This window comes from Boleophthalmus pectinirostris, unplaced genomic scaffold (assembly GCF_026225935.1).
Source record: "Boleophthalmus pectinirostris isolate CB_2022bp ecotype Guang Dong unplaced genomic scaffold, ASM2622593v1 HiC_scaffold_4, whole genome shotgun sequence".
Lineage (NCBI taxonomy): Eukaryota > Metazoa > Chordata > Actinopteri > Gobiiformes > Gobiidae > Boleophthalmus > Boleophthalmus pectinirostris.
The window spans coordinates 4,763,320-4,784,758 of record NW_026571353.1 but is presented as its reverse complement, the minus strand read 5'-3'; the positions used below and the strand labels follow the sequence as shown (position 1 = coordinate 4,784,758).

The 21,439-nt window shown below is 39.5% G+C and overlaps 1 protein-coding gene across 1 annotated transcript in view; it reads left to right on the top strand.

Moving 5' to 3' along the window:
• vps37ba (VPS37B subunit of ESCRT-I a) overlaps positions 1 to 18,668 on the top strand; it is a 42,686-nt gene extending 24,018 nt beyond the window's left edge. Inside the window, exons 3-4 of the mRNA XM_055161395.1 lie at positions 8,615 to 8,697; positions 11,387 to 18,668. Of these exons, the coding sequence (XP_055017370.1) occupies positions 8,615 to 8,697; positions 11,387 to 11,866 (563 nt within the window). The 3' untranslated portion in view covers positions 11,867 to 18,668. The remainder of the gene's footprint in view (positions 1 to 8,614; positions 8,698 to 11,386) is intronic.
• The last annotated feature ends 2,771 nt before the right edge of the window (positions 18,669 to 21,439 follow it).

Genomic DNA, 21,439 nt, shown 5'->3' with positions numbered 1-21,439 from the left:
CTCCTGGACTTCCCCCACTGCCTGGTTCCTCACTCTAAATCTCTCTATTCTGTGGCCAATAAAGCATTTTACAGGCCAGACCCGACTGTGTGTAACGTGATCATGTGATCATGAAGCCGCTCGAGCTCCATCCACTGTGACGTCTGCTCACGCTCTGCCCCCGTCTCAGACCACAAGCTCCATGGACTGCCCAGATACCCACCACCCCAGCCGCCCAGCCAGCATCTGTCACTCTTCTCCTGCCCCCCCCCCCTCTATCTATCTATCTATCTATCTATCTATCTATCTCTATCTTTATATCTATCTCTCTATCTTTCTTTCTTTCTCTCTCTCTCCTACTCTTTCTATCTCTCTATCTATCTTTTTCTTCCTTTCTATTTATCTATCTCTATCTCTCTTTCTATCTATCTTTTTATCGCTTTCTGTCTATTTCTATCTTTCTTTCTGTCTCTTTTTCTTTCTATCTCTTTCTATCTTTCTTTCTTTCTATCTTTCTATCGCTTTCTTTCTGTCTATTTCTATCTTTCTAGCTCTCTCTCTTTCCATCTCTATCTCTTTCTTCCTTTCTACCTATCTATCTCTATATCTATCTCTATCTTTCTTTCTTTCTATCTATCGCTCTCTCCTTCTCTTTCTATCTCTATATCTATCTCTTTCTTCCTTTGTATTTATCTCTCTCTCTTTCTATTGCTTTCTTTCTATCTATTTCTATCTTTCTTTCTTTCTGTTTCTTTCTATCTTTCTATCTTTCTATCACTATCTATTTCAATCTTTTTTTCCATCTCTATTTCTTCTTTCTTCCCCGTCTCTCCTCTCTCTATCCCCTTTCTCTCTCATCTCTCTTCTTTCTCTGTCTCTCTCCTACTCTTTCTCCCTCTTTCTCTCTTCTACTTTCTGCTCCTACCCTCTCTCTCCTCCCTCTCTCCTTTCTATTTCTCTCTCTCACTTCTCTTCTCTCCTTTCTGTCCTCTGACTCTTTCTCCTCTATTCTGTCTTCTCTCTCTATCCTCTCCTCTCTACTTTTTTTCGCCTACTCATTCTCTTTCAGCCTCTCTCCCCCCCCCTCTCTCCTCCTCCTCTCTCTCTCTTTCATTCTCACTGACCCAGTTGTTGATTTGACCCAGATCTGGAGAGATTTACTCCACTGTAAATGTGTTGTGGTAAATCACTACACTGCAACATGAATGAACACAAAAATCATCATAATCAACACTTAGATTTGTATATTCTGAACGGAGGGAGACGTTTGACACTAGCCAGAATAGAAAAATAGAAAATATAATTCTGTTCAATGTTGAGGTGAGGTAAAAAAAAACAATCACATGTATATTCTAGTTCCAAAATGGTTCCTGCCCGTTGATGTTTCTAAAGCCGGGTGTACACTGCGGTTTTTGACCCTCTTTTGTCGATTTTTCACTCGTGTGACTGTTTTGGGGATCGGGCCGAGTTTTGGCTTCATCGTGTGTCGTGCTTCGTGTAGTAAACATGGGGTAAAGAGAACAGATTAATACCTCACGACCAGCTCCCGATCAGCATTCATAGTAGGGATGGGCATGATTAATCAATTAATCGATAATGGATCATTAAGAATTTCATTGTTAATTTTACGTTTATTTTAATCGACAAACCGAATGTAGGTTGCTGTGTGTAGCGTGACCAAACAGGGGTCTGTACATGTGTCTCTCTGCACTCAGAAGGAGCGAGACACACACAGTGGGTCAGTCTGCAACGTACCGAAGCACAAATGCGTATTTAACGATGACTTGTACAAGAAATTCCACGCTTTCCGTTGCGTTCGGGACAAGTGTGAGTCCATGTGCACAGTGTACAAAGCAGCACATATGTTTCGGTGTCCAGTAGGAAAAAGTTTTACCAGGTGAGAGTAGCGCGATGTGGATGACGAGTCCCCACCTCCCTCCCCCCGTACGGTGTCCTGGTTTTGACAAACGCAAATATGGTCACACTAACCTGTATTCACTGAGTCATGTCTTTTAATCCAACAGAAATTGAACCGCATCAGCAACACAAGAGCTGTAGTTTTATCTTCGCTGAGTTTATGCAAATTAGCGATGTGGTTTTAAATTTTGTTTCTGTGAGAGTTGCACAAAACTGAATTAAACACATTATAATGTCAAACAGCTGATGTGGCTCTAGTAGAGTCGTTACGGTTTATATGTTGTAAAGTTGAATTTATTTATGCAGATTAGTAGTGCAGATAGTAATAATAATGATGATCATTTTAATATAAAAACGTTAATGATTAATCGATAATCGATCCTTAATTCTTCCGACGATCGATTAAGAAAATTTCATCGAATGCCCATCCCTAATTCGTAGGTCCTAAAAATATAACTGATTTGAAATCCAGTCGCCTCTCGTAAGGGTTTCGCTCTTTTGAAGTTGTTCCATGAGCCGATTTGCCAGAATCTTGTCAGACTGAGCATGTGCGACACAGAAGCGGAAACAGGATATGAGGTTGTGGAGGACGATGGCGCCGGCGAGTAGGGGTGTGCAAAAATATTGAAATATTGATATATTGTATCGTTTTATGTAATGATACAGTATTGATATCGTGGGCTGCTGTATCAATATATCGTGTATGGAGTATTTTTTGTGTATTTTACTAAATTATTTTGTTACAGCGCTACAGTTTTGTTGTTTGTTTAGTGGAAGGAAACTCATTCACACAGAAAAAAGGTTCGTTAAAATGAAAATTAAGAACATTTGACTTTATCTGAGTCATCTCTACCAATGGAATAAGTGTTTTTCTAATTTCAAGCGACATTCAATTTCATTTCTTATTTTAAGGGTTGTTGTTTTTCTTTTTTTAAATGTAGCAAGTTGTATTTTCATATTTTAAGAACAAAAAATCGTATTCCGCTGATAGATAATTTAACTTGTCAAGTGGAATTTACTCAAATCATGATAAAACTTTTTTAATTCAAGTCATCTTAACTTGGCTAGATTAAATTTTTTGCAGTGCATGCGACACATTTGACATTTTCACAGTTTTGAGGATTAAAATGTTTTTGCTTCATATTCACTTTGCACAAGAAGTGGTTTAACAAAGACTTTTAGTATCACAGCCATGATTTAGCCTTTATTTTTATTGAATGGTATCGAATCAATTTGAAATATATCGTATCAAATCGTAAGTTCACTGTATCGAAATATGTATTGTATCGTGGCCTATGTATCGAGGTATGTGTCGTATCGGCAACTTCTTAATGATACCCAGCCCTACCGGCGAGTGTTTTGGACACAGGACATGGAGGCGCAGCTAATCGAGCAACACAGAACACAAGTTTGGTGAAAAACTTGATGCTACTTACCTCCAGTTCCTTCTGAAGAACTGACAACCTGTACTACCCACGTCTGCCCACGACTGCCCACGACTGCCCAGACATTTCTTTGGCCAGATTCGTCGCCTCTTCTGTTTGGGCTTGTCTGCACAGAGAATGGCACAAATTGCCAAGGCAGCGCGTCTGTTTTTTTGCCTGGATCAGCATTGTGTCTGTGGTTTTCTAATTCCGTGGTTTTCTTCTTCCGGAACAGCTACTCCGGTCGTTATGTGAACGTACAGTGTGCGCAGGCAGGTCGCATCCGAGCATTGGTTCGTATTAGGGATGGGCATTCGATTACATTTTCAGGCTCACGTCACAAACCAGGAAGATGTTTGGAAAGATGCGATGACAACATCCACTGCGCTCTGTTCGTGGTGGTAAGTCTGACAAAATCTAGGAGAAAAATGTAGTGTTTCGTTATGTTCAGCTCACCAACAATTCCAACCATACCTCAGTTTTCTTCATTTCCGCACTGACACACAACTCCAAGTGCACTGGGTACATGTGATGGGCATTCGATAAAATTTTCTTAATCGAGCATCTGGAGAATTAACAGTCAATTATCGATTAATCATTAATGTTTTTATATTAAAATGATCATCATTATTATTACTATCTGCACTACTAATCTGCATAAATAAATTCAACTTTACAACATATAAACTGTAATCACTCTAGAGCCACATCAGTCCGTTTGACATTATAATGTGTTTAACTCTTTCCCCCATGAAGACGACATTTGACGACCCCCCCTGTTTCCTTAATGACGACTTTTGACACCTCCGCCGTATCACTAAAGACGAGATTTGACGACCTTTAGAAATGGCTCGGTTTTTCACATTTAAACAGAGACTGTGACAGGTGGGGGCCACTACAACCCACACTAGACTGACCAATAGGATTCAAGGATATGTTTTCGCAGATTTTTTCCGAAGTTAATCGAAATAGTGACGATGGTAGCTTCCGGAAAAAACACAACACGAAACTCGTGCAATGGAAAAATCGCGGCGCCGCGGCGCACAGTTTTAGAAATAATGAGGAGCAGACGTATTTTATGGATAAGTTTAGAGAAAGTGACTTTTATAGATTTCAAAGTGATGATGTTGAAGTTGATTATAAAGTGGAAAACAGCGACAGCGACGGACTTTCGGGGAGAAGATGAGAATGCTGCTGATGCGTCTGTGTGGAGTCCTGCGATATCCGAGCAAACTATCTGAGCTTTATACTCGATTATGAACCAAAATTGCCCTGAAATCTGGATGTTGCCCAGGCCAGTCCTTTAAAATATTTCAGTCTTTTTTTCCAAGATGCGATGTATAACAGAATCGCTACAGAAAAAACGCTTATGCGGAGCTCTGCACACGAGAAAATAGACAAGTGATAAATACTGGACCCCCACTGACGGGGAAGAGTTTTATTATTATATTATTATATTATAATAAGCTAAATTAGTTGAATAAGCTAAATGAGTTGAATAAATAAAATAAGTTGAATAAGCTAAATGAGTTGAATAAGTTAAATGGAAAAAAATGAATTAGGTGCACACAGGTGTACAACAGGTAAAAACAGGTGTACACTTGGCTATACTGTATCTGGTGATATGAAATCTGTTTAAATACTTTGACAAAGTATATTTTTTATTTTTTTATGAATATAGTACTCAGAACATGCAGATATCAGATGCTGAATGTAGTTTTTTGTTTTCGAGCTTGCACCTGACCAGGTAAACTCTCATTTTCAGTGAGCTGTTATACACCTGTAAATGAGTTGAATCACTTTTAAACATCCATAAATGAAGAGTTCAGAGTCTAAGGTTTTCAGAGATACAAATATGTCTGTGTTACAATTACGTTCATGAGTGTAAAAATCATTTATAATCACTCGTGGCAGTCTGTTTTCTTTTATGCAATTATGCTCTATGGGTGTAGCCCTAGTAACATATGTATGGGTTGTTCCTAGTAGGCGTCCAGGGGGGAAAGAGTTAATGCAGATTTGTGCAACTCTCACACACTTCACACACACTTCAGTACGTTGCAGACTGACAGACTGTTTCTGTCTCGCTCCTTCAGATGCAGAGAGCTACATGTACGGACCCGTTTGGTCACACTACGCACAGCAACCTACATTCGGTTTGTCGATTAAAATGAACGTAATCGATGAAATTCTTAATGATTAATTATCGATTAATCAACTCATCATGCCCATCCCTAGTTTGTACAGTGTGAGAACATGATTCGTGAGCTGTGAACTTTTAAACCCTGCGTTTTGGTCGTACAGTTTAAGCTGGGGCTGAGTGACACAGCATAATGTGATACAACACATGAACAGTGACATTAAACCGCTCCACCCTTCCTAATGCCATTCCAGTTTATGTGTTTATGAGTTTAAGATCCCACACACACTCGACTTTGTTTGACTTTGGTTTCTCTTCGCTGCAGAAACACAACTCCTCCTCAGAGATGTCAAACTAGGGACGGGACAAAGACATCAGATCTTTTAAGGAGCTGTTGTGTTTGTCTCTCCTCGATATTATATTAAATTATATAACTATACAATCAACAATTTGCACACTTTAACTTTTTATCTGTAATTGTAATAAAAGAAGCAAGCTCGTGTTAGAGCCATGCAGTTATAGGAACATAGGAAGTACAGAGCAGTGGGCGTGTACTGTGCTAAAATGGCATCATAAAACTATTGTTCAAACGTACACGAATCACTTCAAATACACCTTACAGTTGTTTCCCCTCACCATGTACTCGAACAGCTCTGAAAAGTTGATTTTGCAGGATAGGTGCACTTTAATGTTTTCAACTAATTGTTAGGAAAACTATACATATTTTTTCAGATGTGTCAAATGAATCACGAGTTTCTATTAGGGATGTAACAATATTAAAATTCCTCGATATAATAATTTCACAAATTGCACCTCACTGTTCAATATTTATTCTGATATTTTGTGGAAACTAACATGAATTAAGATTTAAGTGTTTAAATGGCCCATCTGATGCAAAATAACTCTTTTCACATTGTATCTTCTGCACATATACAAGCACAGTTTGGGTTTTGGAACATCCATTACACAATAGTTCTGAAATCTTACTGATTTCTTGGAGACGTCACAGACCAGGAGCTATGAAAGACCGACTATTGCTCCTCCCCCCGCCCGTCCTGAGAAAGCACAGGCTCCGCCCTCCAAACGTGACATAGGCGACGAGTGAGCCGCCCTTCCTCCGCTCATCTCAGGGAGGGAGGGGGAGACAGACGTGCACCCTGATAGTGGTAGAATAAACTTTTATTCATCATGGAGATACAGTGCATTCATCTGCATGTTTTGGAGCCGGAATCGGATGAGGACTTTGAGGAGCACGAAGCTCAAGCACCGCGTCCACATCAGCTGAACACTGATTGGTAAATTTTTAATAAACACTAGTAGATCAACTTATATATATATATATATATATATATATATATATATATATATATATATATATATATATATATCGTATTTTTCACTGCAGTGTAGAACAATGAGCTTATGCTGTCGCCAAGTAATTTCGACTTGCCATTGCCAAATACGCACTTTCTCCATGAGGACATGGTTACAAAAAGCGTGGTTTGAAGCGAAAAATAAAGATAAATAACGCAGAACAGCAGATCTGTATGGTGCAAACGCAGGACGGTGTGTGAGTGGGTGGAAGCGGGGTAGAGGCGGGCGGAGGTGGTGGAGCGGGGAGGGGGGGCGGGTGTGAAGCTCTTTCTGCTACGTCAAATGCATCATAGGTGTATCTGCTGCGTCATCGTTGTAGCAGCTTTAGTTCGTTGTCACGTGGGAGGGGGGCAGAAATACACTGCAATTTGTTAAAAAAAAAAAAACTACGAATCAATCTAAAAACTACTTCGCCGACAAATACAAGGCCCACACATCACTCTTAGAAGGTAGAAAGCTCTGAAAAGTTGATTTTGGAGATTTATTTCTTCATGAAGTTTGCACCGAAGGATCATGGCCTATGTAGTTCCCTGCACCATGGCAAAGCAAGACAAGTTTGTATAGCACAGTTCATACACAAAGTAATTCAAGGTGCTTTACAGAATAAGAAAGACATTAAAATCACAAAGAAGACATTATAATTAATAACTATTAATTTAAGCAAAGACACTTGTAGTTTGATATGTTTTGATGGCCTCCAGTATTATTGAGGCTTTTGATGATACAATATCATGATATTTCTGTTATTGTTACATCCCTAGTCTCTATCAAATTACAGTAAATTGTGAGATACAGGTCGATCTCCATGTGTTTTCACGTTAACCCAGATTCTTATAATTGGGTTTCGTCTAGAGTGATTTTGTGGCAGAGATCTTATTCCATCCATATTTCACACCCTTTTCCCTCTGTTTTCAGAAGTGATTCACGTTGACTGTTAACGATCCATATGGAAATCATTATTGAAAAAACCCTCCTGAAATGACGCCCATTACAAGTGTGTTTTGAAGAGCTGAACATCTGTCCAACATTTGCTCAGTGTCGCATACCTCCAAACGAGTCTCTTTTTGAGTTACCCATTACTTTTGCCACACAGCGTTAGGTTCCTCGTCTCCTTGTAAAAAAACAGACCTGGAGTTTCCTTTTTTTACACCAATCCTGCTCATTTAGGCTGAGTTCTTCTCTCAAACTGAAAATACCGTGTTCCATCTTGTAATATAATGAAGGGGTAATACAGGAGGTGCTCCACTGTGTTTTTAAACTCCATACACCCTCACTAGAATCATTTGAATAATTTGCAGCTCTGGAACTGCCAAACTTTGAAGCTACAGCTATTGTTTTAGCCTCATTCTAACGTCTTTTGGAGATTTTGGAGACTTTCTGTGGGAATCTCAACTAGACAAATAAAAGGGATAAAATATTGTAGTGTATTCTAGATTAAAGCAGTCTGATTGAGGCTAAAAATAACTTCAAAACTTGATGACTTCATGAAGTTTTTTTTACATTAATAGAAGTCCTTTTATTGCTGCTGCTGGTTCATTGACCTGTTTTTGAGTCGTTTGGTCTGCTGTGGCTTTTATTTATTGCTATTTTATGATTTTTATTTGAATGGTTTTATTGTTTTAGGACTGGTATGGTCAAATATTTAGAACTTTACCTTTGTCTTCGTTTTATGTTCATGTTTGTTTTCTGTGCAGCACTGTGGAAACGGCTTTGTTTGTAAAATGTGCTGTGTAAATAAAGTGGATTTGTATATTCATTGTTTTGTTTTTTTTTTCTTTTTCAGACCACAAATCTGGAAACACATCACTGGACACGCTGCTGGCTTTGCTTCAGGCCGAAGGAGCAAAGATCGAGGAGGACACAGAGGTGAGGATGGTTTAGGTGATCAAAATCCAGAATTTGAAATACAAAAACTAATACTAGACTAGACTAGATACTATTGGTGTAACAGTATGCAAAAATCACGGTTCGGTACGTCCCTCGGTTTTGAGGTCACGGTTCGGTTCATTTTCGGTACAGTATGGAAACAAAATGCAAAACCATTTACTTGTTTATTTGTGTGTTTATTAAACCGACAATTTGTTTTAACATTATACAAACAGAGAAATAAAATAAATGCAACGTGCTGCTTGGTAATACTTAATAAGTAGGGCTGGGCGATTATGGAGCAAAAAATATATCATGATATATTTTGTTATATCTCGATATACAATATATATCTCAATATTTGCACAGGAAAAATAACTCCCCAAAAATTACAGCAAAAACAAATATGCCAAATTCCATAATGTCTTTTTTTATTAAAGTGCAAAGAGGTAGGCAGTTCATATAGGAACATAGTGCTTCAGCCACATTTAAGATTACAAAAACCCGTGATTACATAAATAATTATTTAACTGTAAAATAAAATAAATAATATTTATTGCCTTCTTTTCATTCATAAATAAAACAACAGTGAATGAGACTCAAGTGAGGAAAATCAGGGAGGTGGGAGCGCGGACAGAGAAGACAAACAAGTGAAGCGGCAAAATCAGAATTGAATATAAGCATCGTATCGATATATATGATATGTCAGAATCCATATCGAGTTTTAAAAAAGCTCGATATATTTTTAAATCTCGAGATATTGCCCACCCCTACTAATAAGTGAAATAAAATATTCTCAATTAAGCAACAAATGTATGAAATATTATAAAAAACAAATTCCTTGTAAACAGTAAACAAAATGTTTCACACAGTAAAGTGCAGCACTAACAGTTCCAGGATGGAGTTTTACTCAGTATTCAGATTTTTGGCCAGAAAAGTGAACTTGTCCCACATGATCTGCAGTAAGTGCAGATCTGCTGCAGTTATAATGTTCTGAGCAGTTGAAAATACACTTTCACGAGTGCTGTACAAATATAATATATATATGGTATTATTATTATAAAATTACAGTCACAAGCAAGCAAGTAAGCATTAGCCAACTGTTTTTTCAATCACTCACCTCTTTGTTGAAAATCAGCAGGTTTTGGTCACAGGCTCCTCACAGTGTTTACACAGTCTTTAAACTTCACATATTACACTGTTTTCTGATTTATGTGCTAATGTTGTTTCGTCTTGACAAACAGACCTAGAGCTGTGTTTTGTTTCATTCACAGACCTTGCATATTTATTTCTTCTCCCAAGTAACTGTCAAACTTTTTTTTTGTAGGAATTTGTAGTAGTTTTTTGCAGCACTACAAAACAAAACACAGACTACAACCCCATGGATCATGACTGAATGGGTTTAGGCTGAAGTAAAAAAGTACTTACAACACTAAACTCTATTAAACAATGACACAATTCCAAGAAAAAAAGAAGTGTTTCTTTCTTGGAATTGTGTTGTGTTTACAATTTCACTTACGATTTACTGTAAATACAAGAGACAAAATGTAGAGACATTCCAGAGCTCTATATCTTTCACAACATAACACTTTATTATTTATTTTTTAAGGCTTCTACAGTGTTAGACTTTTTTAAAATCATCACTCAGATTGTTCTATATACTAACCCCTCGAACAGAAATACAATAACTTTTTTAAAGAAACTGTTCACTTGAAAACTACAGCTTCATGACATCACAAGGTGGAACAGAGCATTTTGAGGTTTGGAGATGCAGACAGACTAACAAAAAGTCACTCAAACATCTGTGAATGAAACGAAACACAACTCCAGGTCTGTTTTTGACGAGGTAACAACAAATTTTTTTTTTGTGAAATCCGATGTTTTTGTGAGGTCGTTCACATTTCCAATTAAATGCGACTTGTATGTGATCTCCAGTGTGAACATTAAATGGCCCAAATCCAAACCTGTCCCACATGTGCACTGGAAACACCATGACGTCAACCACAGTGAGCGTGCTCTGTGTTTACAGAAGTTGTCCAAACATGGACATGAGCATTGAGCACCTGGAGATTTTAAAGTTCCTCTCGTACCGGAGCCAGAACATGAACAACTTACTTGTTTTAAGGAGGAGATTCAGAAGAAGGACTAGGTTTTTGGCCGTGGCGTTTTATAGGGCAGTGGCAGCAACGTCCGTTGAAAGGAACATGTGGATGCGCAGATGTAGCCAAGAGTGCTTCGCTTTAGTGACACGGAGTTCTTTAACAATTTTCGCAGAAAAAATTCAGCGCAGAATAGTGACGTTTGTGTCTTGTTGATAATGTGTAGGTGAATGAATGCGCTTTGGCCGTTCAGACTGAAGTCTCGTCTCAAAAGATCGGATATGTATCGGTTTTAGGAGCACATATCCAAGTGGCCTGGGTCGCATTTGAAAAAATCGGATCTGTGTGGTTCAGACTGTCGTTAAAAGATCAGATACAGGTCACATAGGGGCCAAAAAATCTGATTTGGGTCACTTCAGGCTGCAGTCTGAACGTAGCCTTAAAGCTCACATGGACTTTAAATCCACTTTGTATTTTTGTTTGAGTTTTGAGTCTGTCTTTAGCCTACCAAAACATGTAATTCACAATAATTCAAATCCAGCTCCTGCCTTTTCTAACAGCGTCCATCTTTGATCTTTGTCTCTGTGCAGAACATGGCCGACTGCTTCCTGGATGGCGACATGACCCTGGACTCGTTCATCGATTCGTACCAGAGTCAGAGGAAGCTGGCGCACCTACGGCGGGTGAAGATCGAGAAGCTCCAGGAGATGGTTTTGAAGGGCCAGCGCCTCCCCCAGGCCCCCGTGCCCGCCCCCCGCTCTCAGCAGGACATCCCCTTCCAGCCCTCCACGCCCCAGATCCCAGAAGACGCCAACAACAGCTCTCCGCTCGCCCTCGCCCGGAGAAAACCCCCGCCTCCCCCCTCTCAGCCCGCACCAGTTCTGACCCAACCGCAGCAGCCGTCCGTTTTCCACACGCCGTCGCCCTCCCCGTACCCGCCCATCCCCCCTCGGACCGGCCAGCCTTTCCCGAACGTCCAGGGGTATCCTTTCTTGGCACAGTACGCCCCGGCTCTGCCCCAGCGCCCCCCGCCCAGAATGGCCCCTCAGCCCGGCTTCATCATGCAGTAAAAGCGATGCAGCTGAACTCTTCAAAGTTTTTTTTTGTTTTTTTGTTTTAAATCCCACCAAAATGAGCGTGTGTTGTATGCGCGAGGTTTTAAGGCAGGCGCCCGTCCGCTAACAATCGGCTGGTGGCGACGTAGAGATCGGGGTCGCGTTGGCAAACCGCAAAGCATTCTGGGACGAGCGGGCAGACGGAGAAGCAATAGTGGAGCAATTTAGGGTGCAAAGTTTTCAGATTTTTGAATGCGATGTTGACAGGAGACGATTGATACTTTGCAGCTGACGTCATCAACATTCCCTTGGGGTGTGATGCTTACTAAAGGCACCGCTCTGTCTGAAACTCCGTCGCTCACGTTAGATTTTAATCCGAGTTTTGTTTTAACGCAATAGTTGAGCTGATTCGTGCTGTTAAACTTTTTTTTTTGTTGAATGTCAAACTCTTAAATGGGACCATGAGCACACGTGAAAATGTGTTTAGTTAAATCCATATTGTATTTTTAAAACTTCTAAAACTTTTTTGGCAGTGTTTGCTATTGTGCTTTGCGTTACCATGGTAACTGCTGACCATTCTACCATAGATATACATGTAGACTTCCCACCCCAGCGTGATGTCACTGCAAAGTATCAATAGAATATTTTGTCATTTTGAATTCCCCGAAGTAAAATCCAAAAATTTTGAAATGTTTGAAGAGAACAGATAGAGCTCTTCACTGAGTCATAAAAAAGTAAAAAAAAAAAAAAAAAAAAAACTACAGGTGCTCTATAAGGGTCAAAAAACTGAACGTAAGCACTTACTGGAAAACGTAAAAATGTAAAAACCTTGCTCATTTTTTACATTTTCCAGTAAGGATTACAAATCCGTGCATCATTCGTTTTTCAATATAAACCAAAAATAAGAAAATGAAAAAACAAGTTTTCTTCATTATTTGTCTCCAAAACCAAAATGAAAAAACGGATAATGATTCGGCCGTTTCCAATTTACGTGACTTCTGTGACTGCGATGCCAGACTGAACCAGGACTGATCCAGGTCTGAGACCAGATCGGAACCAGACCGGGACCAGACTGAGACAGAGACCAGGCTGGGGCCAGACCGGAGGCTCAGAGCCCACGGCATGGCCGGAGCTCAAAGCTGAGGCTCGGAGTCAGAGCTCGGAGTCAGAGCTCGGAGTCAGAGCTCGGAGTCAGAGCTCGGGTCCTGCTCTGGTCCCGGTCTCGGTCTCGGTCTCGGTCCTGGACCTGGATCAGCCCTGGTTCAGTCCGTATGCAGTGCAAAAGTTCGGCATCACAGTCACAGAACGGGAAACGGGAAACGGTCATTATCCGTTTTTTCCATTTTTCATTTAAACACAAAATCGAAAACTGAAAAAACTAATCATTATCTGTTTTTTCCTTTTGGTTTTAGAGACAAATAATGAAGAATGTTTTTTCATTTTCTTATTTTTGGTTTTATATTGAAAAACGAATGATACACAGATTGTTACATTCTGTTGAGACGATTTAGTTTTTTGGTAATTGCACACTAACAATATAAAATTTGTCTGCCGTCCTATCTGAATGCAACTTAGAAATGTCTCTGTCATGATTAATAATACAAATCTATACATGTTTTTTTTATGTTTGCCTGTTCGGACCTATAGCTGTGTCCCACTTTTGTTCCACCAAATACCAATGTGCTTTTTGAACGCTAACAACGAAGTCAGTTGAGACTCTCGATTGGGATGGGGCAAGATCTCATGCCACAAGACAAAAATGCCACGAGATTAAAACTGAAAATGATCTCGTGAGATTTTTTCCTTATGTTTTTACGATTGGATTGAAAAAAAAAAAGAGCACTGGCGAGTTTTAGGAGAATGCGCATTTATTATAGCCTAAATAATGCCAAAATCTCGTCTTGTCTCGTTCTCGTAGATCCAATCTCGTGTCTCGTCTTGTGGAAATTGCATCTCGTCCCACCCCCAATTCTCGATCAGTTCTTGGTAATTTTGTACTGATTGGTGGCAGTTGTGACGCTGTCGAAACAGAACCGAGCCAGGAGGTAGCCGGTTTAATTCCCGCTCCAGTCTGGTAAAGGAACGGTGTAAAACGGACAAATTACCAAAACCAACTGATTCAAAAGCCGATTGTTGGCGTGTTTCAACCATTGAAAACATGAACGTGAGAGACTTGAGTCAGAAAATAGGATTCTCACAGCGGGATCTCTTGATTGTCGACCTGCCAACCTGCCGACCTGCCTTTTTGGAACCTGGGACCAAGCATGGAACGCGTTGGTCTAACTGGAAATTTTCTTGAACAATCGTCATTTCTACGCCATATATCCATGTATCAACACTCCTCTGGCAAACTGCGTGACTAGTTCAGACCAAAATATCGTACTGAAAAAAAATCATTATACCCATTGAATTCTTTCCATTTTAGAATGTAGTAACTTGAAAGCTTCCAAATTGCGATTTTGGAAGCTTTAATCATTGGAATTCATCTCATGCAGAAGTAAATGCTCTATTTTTGTCGGTGGGAACCTAAAAACACGAGGTCCCCCTAACATCAGATACAAGAGATAAAAAAATACAACATATTTTTGCAAAACTTTTAAAAATTATGGTTTTTATGTTGTTATTACAAGTTAATTTGACCTGATTTTTAATTTACTGGATTAGTTTTAATATCAGATTGCAACATAATCCAATAATTGCGAGGGGTGTGCCCACTGGATATGAGGAAGGTTATTATGAAATCTGTAAATGGGTTGCCAGGTTTGGACTAGTCTTTTATCTGCACTTTTTTCTATCCAGACATTGAGGTATATTGTTTTTTTAATGTTTTAAATGTTATGCCAAGTCTACACACTCTAATTTTGTGAACTGATAATTCTCTTTGACTTTTAAAGCTTTTTTAGAACTACTTGCAAGTATGTAGACTAATTTAAAGGTGCGCTGTGTAACTTTTTGGTTGAGGGTCCGTCACCTGCTTGTTTCTATGGGTATGTCACTGCTCTACCTGGAATGTTCCACAGTGTGACATTACTGTATTTTTCGGATTATAAGGCGCAATATCAGTAATGTTGAATTCTCTCGTCTGTTTTCATACATAAGGCGCATTAGGCGAAACAGAACAGATAAGATAAACTTTACTCAGCTCATTCACAAGAACTCAACACTGTCCAGTTGTGACACATAAATACAAAACAATACACTCGCTTTTTCAGTTCATTCCTCTTCCACAAATCCATCAAACTCTTCATCTTCAGTTTAACAGTTGGGCAATTTCAGCCTTATCCCTCTCGTCATGATCCGGGTCGGCCTCTTCGTGAAAGCTCGGACGACACTTGAGACTGATCCCTTAGCCCAGGCGTCTCCTCTGTCTTGGTGAATGTGTGTTACTCCGCGAGGCTCCTGACTACAGTCGCTGTAACGCTCCAGCAATCCATCAAGGCTTCGTAGTTTACCAAAGTCGTACTGAAACATTTTAACTGATTTTTGAGCGCCATGTACTACATAAAATCGGTTCGAGGTCAGTAAGCACAACCGGAATTAATACATGAGCCACACTGTTAAGTTTTGAGAAAATTAAAGGATTTAAAGTGCGCCTTATAGTTCGTAAAATACGGTAAACAGCTCTACCTTACATTTATTTAATTACAAGTGGTTTTATAGGTGAAAAACAGACATTCTGACTGTGAGCAGGGTCGCCTCTCCACAGATCTTACCTGGATATGTCATTACTCTGCCTGGAATGTTCCACAGTATGACATTTAACAGCTCTACTTTACATTTATTCGATTACAGGTGGTTTTATAGCTCAAAACCACCTAAAAAAAAACATTCTGACTGTGAGCAGGGTCGCCTCTCCACAGATCTGACCTGTAACTTGGGCTGGTTTGGTCTCCATGGAAATAGAAAGGTTTAATAACGTACTGTGAAACATTCAGGACAAAGCAACAACATCTCCATGGAGAAAAGCATTTGACGGACGCACCACTACAAAAGTTACACAATGCAGCTTTAAATTGAAAACGAAGGGAGTGGGTTAATGCGCACTGTTGTTGTTGTTTCCCTGGGCAAGACACCAGAATGTAAGGGCATCTGGTGTAAAAACAGACCATTTCACTAACTCCGTGTGACGTCGGATTACAAAATGATCAGTGGGTAGATCTGGCATTTTCTTTTCGGTGTCTGGTGTATATAGTTTTCCTTTGTAACGCAATTTTTAAATGTATATGCAAGTCAATGAGACCTGAATTACTGTGCAGTTTAGATGAACATTTCCGGTTTTAACTCCAGGCAAAACTGCATCTATGCTGTGATGTTTAGTTTGTATTATAATTTCACACGGTACATAGGTATATTTAATGTCAGCATTATTTTATTAGACTATATTGTACTAATGTTTTTAATTTAAATACACAAAATAGACTGATTTGAAAATACAGGGAGCGCGCTTTCAAGATGGCGGACTGGTAAGGAGCATGGAGCTATAATCAAAACTGGATAAGGTGTTCCCGCTCTGTCCCGCTCGAGACAGACTAGTGGCCGCTCCAGGTACTGCGGCCTCCGGGAGCTTGGTCCCAGAAAAATCGTCTCTGTTCACGCTCACGTCACAAACCAGGAAGACGTTTGGAAACATGCGATGACGACTTCCGCTGGGCTCTGTTCGCGGTGGTAAGTCTGACAAAATCTAGGAGAAAAATTAGAAAAAAAAATGTCCCAGTCATTGTAGCGTTCCAGTCCAATGAGATTCATTTGGTCTTCCGATATTTTATGTTATTAGGTTCTTTTTTCAGACCTAGAGTTTCGTTTCATACCTGCAACATCACGTGACCACTCTGAGGAATAGTGCTAGTGAGCAGTCGAAACTGTCAGGTATGAAACAAAACTCTAGGTCTGAAAAAAGAAACTAATAACATATTATTGTGTTCCGTTATGTTCAGCTCATCAACAGTTCCAACCATACCTTAGTTTTCTTCATTTCCGCACTGACTCACAACTGGGTGCACTGGGTATTAGGGATGGGCATTTGATAAAATTTTCTTAATGGATCATCGGGAGAATTAACGTTTGATTATCGATTAAATATTAACTTTTTCATGTTTTTGGAGTCCTGGCAAAGCGTTTTCCCACTGGACACCGATATAAAAGAATGAGGACTTCGCACATCAGTTACTTGAGATGGGTGCGTTGGAGGAGAGGGAGCAGCCCAAGAACATGGAGAAAAATCCGGCACACCTTCTTACTTGCAAATTGTGAGATTTATTATCACAAACCGTGCAACGTTTCGGCACTAGGCCTTAGTCAGGAAAACCACTAGGCCTATTTGTCCTAATAAATCTCACAATTTTCAAGTAAGACGGTGTGCAGGATTTTTCTCCATCCCACTGGACACTAAAACATATGTGCTGCGTTGTACACTGTGCACATGGACTCCCACTTATCCCGACCGGAACAGAAAGCGTGAAATTTCTTGTACAAGTCATCGTTAAATACACATTTGCGTTTCGACACTTTGCAGACTGACCAACTGTTTGTGTCTCGCTCCTTCTGAGTGCAGAGAGACACATGTACAGACCCTGTTTGGTCACGCTACACACAGCAACCTACATTCGGTTTGTCGATTAAAATGAACGTAATCGATGAAATTCTTAATGATTAATTATTGATTAATCAACTAATCATGCCCATCCCTAGTTTGTACAGTGTGAGAACATGATTCGTGAGCTGTGAACTTTTAAACCCTGCGTTTTGGTCGTACAGTTTAAGCTGGGGCTGAGTGACACAGCATAATGTGATACAACACATGAACAGTGACATTAAACCGCTCCACCCTTCCTAATGCCATTCCAGTTTATGTGTTTATGAGTTTAAGATCCCACACACACTCGGCTTTGTTTGACTTTGGTTTCTCTTCGCTGCAGAAACACGACTCCTCCTCAGAGATGTCAAACTAGGGACGGGACAAAGACATCAGATCTTTTAAGGAGCTGTTGTGTTTGTCTCTCCTCGATATTATATTAAATTATATAACTATATAATCAGTCTTATGTTATAATTTGCATTTTCATCATTAAATACGTATTTGCGTTTCGGCACGTTGCAGACTGACCAACTGTTTGTGTCTCGCTCAGAGAGCTACATGTCCGGACCCTCCTTTGGTCTCCCTACGCTACACACAGCAACCTACATTCAGTTTGTCGATTAAAAATGAAAGTAATCGATGAAATTCTTAATGATGAATTATCGATTAATCGACTAATCATGCCCATCCCTACTGCGTACATGTGATTAGAAGAGATGAGGTGCCAAATTCCAGATGATTCCAAACGGCACAAACGTCTGCAGTCTTTATTTTACCGCTGATCACATTTACTTCAGTGGGTTTGATCACAGTCGGTCGAAGCCCAGTGTCGGGAACTACACCGGGAGTCGTCATCGTGTGTTTCCAAACATCTTCCTCGTTTGTGATGTAAGTGTGATGAGAGCCTATCCTCCCACAGAGTGCAAAAAACGCATTTCTTGGGAATTCAAACTGCCCGTTTTTGACTGACGGGGCATCCAGTTTTCACAAAGGTCCGATTTTGTAGGATTTTCTGTTTTCACAACATAAACATATTGAGGAAGTGACGCAGAAGAGGAAATAGTTTTTGGGCCCATGAGCCTTTGAGCTCAGACCACTGAAAACAACATGATGCCGTCTTGGGTTCACCTTCAGATTTGATTATCGTTCTGTGGTGAGGAGGTGATCACTGCGAGTCTTGTACTAGAAAGCCATGAATGTTCGGTTCAATAAAATAAATGATGAAACTAGTCTTGTTTTGAAGCTCTTTGGTTTTCTTGTCTTTATTTTACTACTCACTTTGTCATTTGTCGATTGGCAGTGGTGCTAATGAAACACAAAAGTTAAAGTACAATATTTGAGTAAAGTTATAATACAGTATATAATATAATACAATACAGTTATTTATTTTTATTTATTTATTTATCTATTTATTGAATAGGGACAGTGCATATTCATGAACGTCTACAACACTGCAGTGTAAATATGACTGATGATTATAGCAAGAATGCTCATTTCCATCTGTCGTCCCTCGGCAGGTAACACCACAAATTTAACAGAAAAAACAAAAACAAGTGACAGATATACAATAAAAATGTCCACAAGTCTGGTTTTCCTTTAGCAACTGTTTCAAGTAGGACTTGAAAGTGACAAGTGTTGGAGTTTCTCTTATTGATAGTGGCAGACTGTTCCAGAATTTAGTGCCTCTGACTGAGACACACATTGTCCGAATGTGGTGCGTCTGCGTCAGTGTTGGGAAGGTGACTTTTAAAATGTATTCCCCTATAGATTACAGATTACATACCCCAAAATGTAGTTTGTAAAGTAATCCATTAAATTACTTAAAGTGAGTAATGTAATCTGAATACTTTGGATTACTTGATATTGTCGTGCTTTTTAAAATGACATGAATGTAGAAACCACATCCTAATGTTTGTTCTCTGGCTGATGTTAACTGATTAGCTGATGTTAATTTTAGGTATCTGTACTTTACTGTGTAAATCTTTATTGGGAGTCCATCACATGTTCCACAGTGTGACATTAAACACTTCTACTTTACATTTATTCAATTACAGGTGGTTTTAGAGCTCCAAAATACCTCGAAAATATTGTTAATTTTCTGTGGTGTTTATCATAGCAGCATCTCCAGTGTCTCTGTACGTGGCCCCTCCCACCAGAGCAGCACAAATGAAGACTTGTCTCTTTCCAAACGCTCTTAAAGGACGATCGTTTTGACTGTTGACCGTGACACCCTCATCAGAAAAATGTCCAACATGAGAAAAGTGGAGCCGAGTGCAGGATTTTACAAGAAAAATTGACTTATTCCTGTTTGCAAACAAGTTAATGTTAAAACTTTGTGTTGAAATTGTATTTTTCTTAAAGTTTCAGGTTGTTCATAATATTATAATATTTTGTAAAAGAAAGAGTTCATCAATTAAAGATTTCTGTAATAGATTTGTGTTTCTCTGCACAAATATTTGAACTTATTGTTATTTTTGGGGTTTATATGTCATGAGTTTTCTGATCCGAACACTTTGGGATCAAAGTAGGTTGGATACGGATCCTGGACCAAAATGAGTTTGACAGAACTGGTTTAAACATTTTCATATTTGGGCATTTCTTGAGCTCATCACTGAGTTCCAGATTTTGACCCTCAAAACGAAACACAAAAACTTTTCCTTACTGTTCGGACTCTGGCCATTTTAAAGAAATGCATTCCCTTTAAAGTAAAAGTACTTTATCTTTCAATAAAATGTTTCTGAATTTTGCCTTGTACATTATTTTTGTGGTCTGGGTGATTATCAGATCCTTCACTTTTAAAATGTCTGAAGTGATAAATCGCTGCTTGGTGTGCTCATAAAACCTAGAGTTATGAATTATTTGTCATGCTCTTTTCAAGGCTCTGAGTGAGTGGCAGCTGGATTTATGTCATCATGGTGAGACCAAGTTACAGGTCAGATCTGTGGAGAGGCGACCCCGCTCACAGTCACAATGTCTGTTTTGAGCTGTAAAACCATCTGTAATTGAGTTAATGTAAAGACAAAAGTAAAGCTGTTTAATGTCACACTGTGGAACATTCCATGCAGAGCAATGGCATATCCATAGAAACAAATGAAACAGAAAACACCAAAGTTCTTTTAGAGGTGCAAATGCAAGGAACAACCATTTAAAAGTGAAAAAATGCATAGCACAGTTAGATGACCAATGTCCAAAAGCTTTTTTTCTTTTTGTGTAACGTTTTGGCAAAAATCCTTCGTCAGATCAGCCCTCTGAGTGTGCTGTGCATTTTAAACTTTTAAATATCCATAGAAACAAGCAGGTGATGGATAGTCAGGCTGGTGCCACCTAGGCTGCGTTCAGACTGCAGCCTGAAGTGACCCAAATCCGATTTTTTGACCTGTATGTGACCTGTATCTGATCTTTTAATGACAGTCTGAACCACACAGATCTGTTTTTTTTTTTTTTTTCAAATGTGACCCAGGACACTTGGATATGTGCTCCTAAAAGCGATACATATCTGATCTTTTGACATGCGACTTCAGTCTGACCAGCCAAAGCGCTTTCATCCACCTACACGTTATCAACAAGACACAAACGTCACTATTCTGCGCTGAAGTAGGTGAAAATTGTTAATGAACTCCGTGTCACTGAAGTGAAGCACATCAATCAATCAATCATCAATCAAACTTTATTTATAAAGCGCTTTTCATACAAAAACGTAACACAAAGTGCTTTACAGTGATTAAAAACAATCCCCGCAAAACATCACCACTCACCACTCTTGGTTCCGTCTCCACATCCACACGTTCCTTTCAACAGACTGTCCCACAAAACACCACGACCAAAAACCTCGTCCTTCTCCTTCTCAATCTCCTCCTTAAAACAAGTAAGTTGTTCATGTTCTGGCTCCGGTACGAGAGGAACTTTAAAATCTCCAGGTGCTCGATGCTGCGTCCATGTTTGGACAACTTCCATAAACACAGAGCACGCTCGCTGCGGTTGACGTCGTTGTGTCTCCAGTGTCACATGCGGGA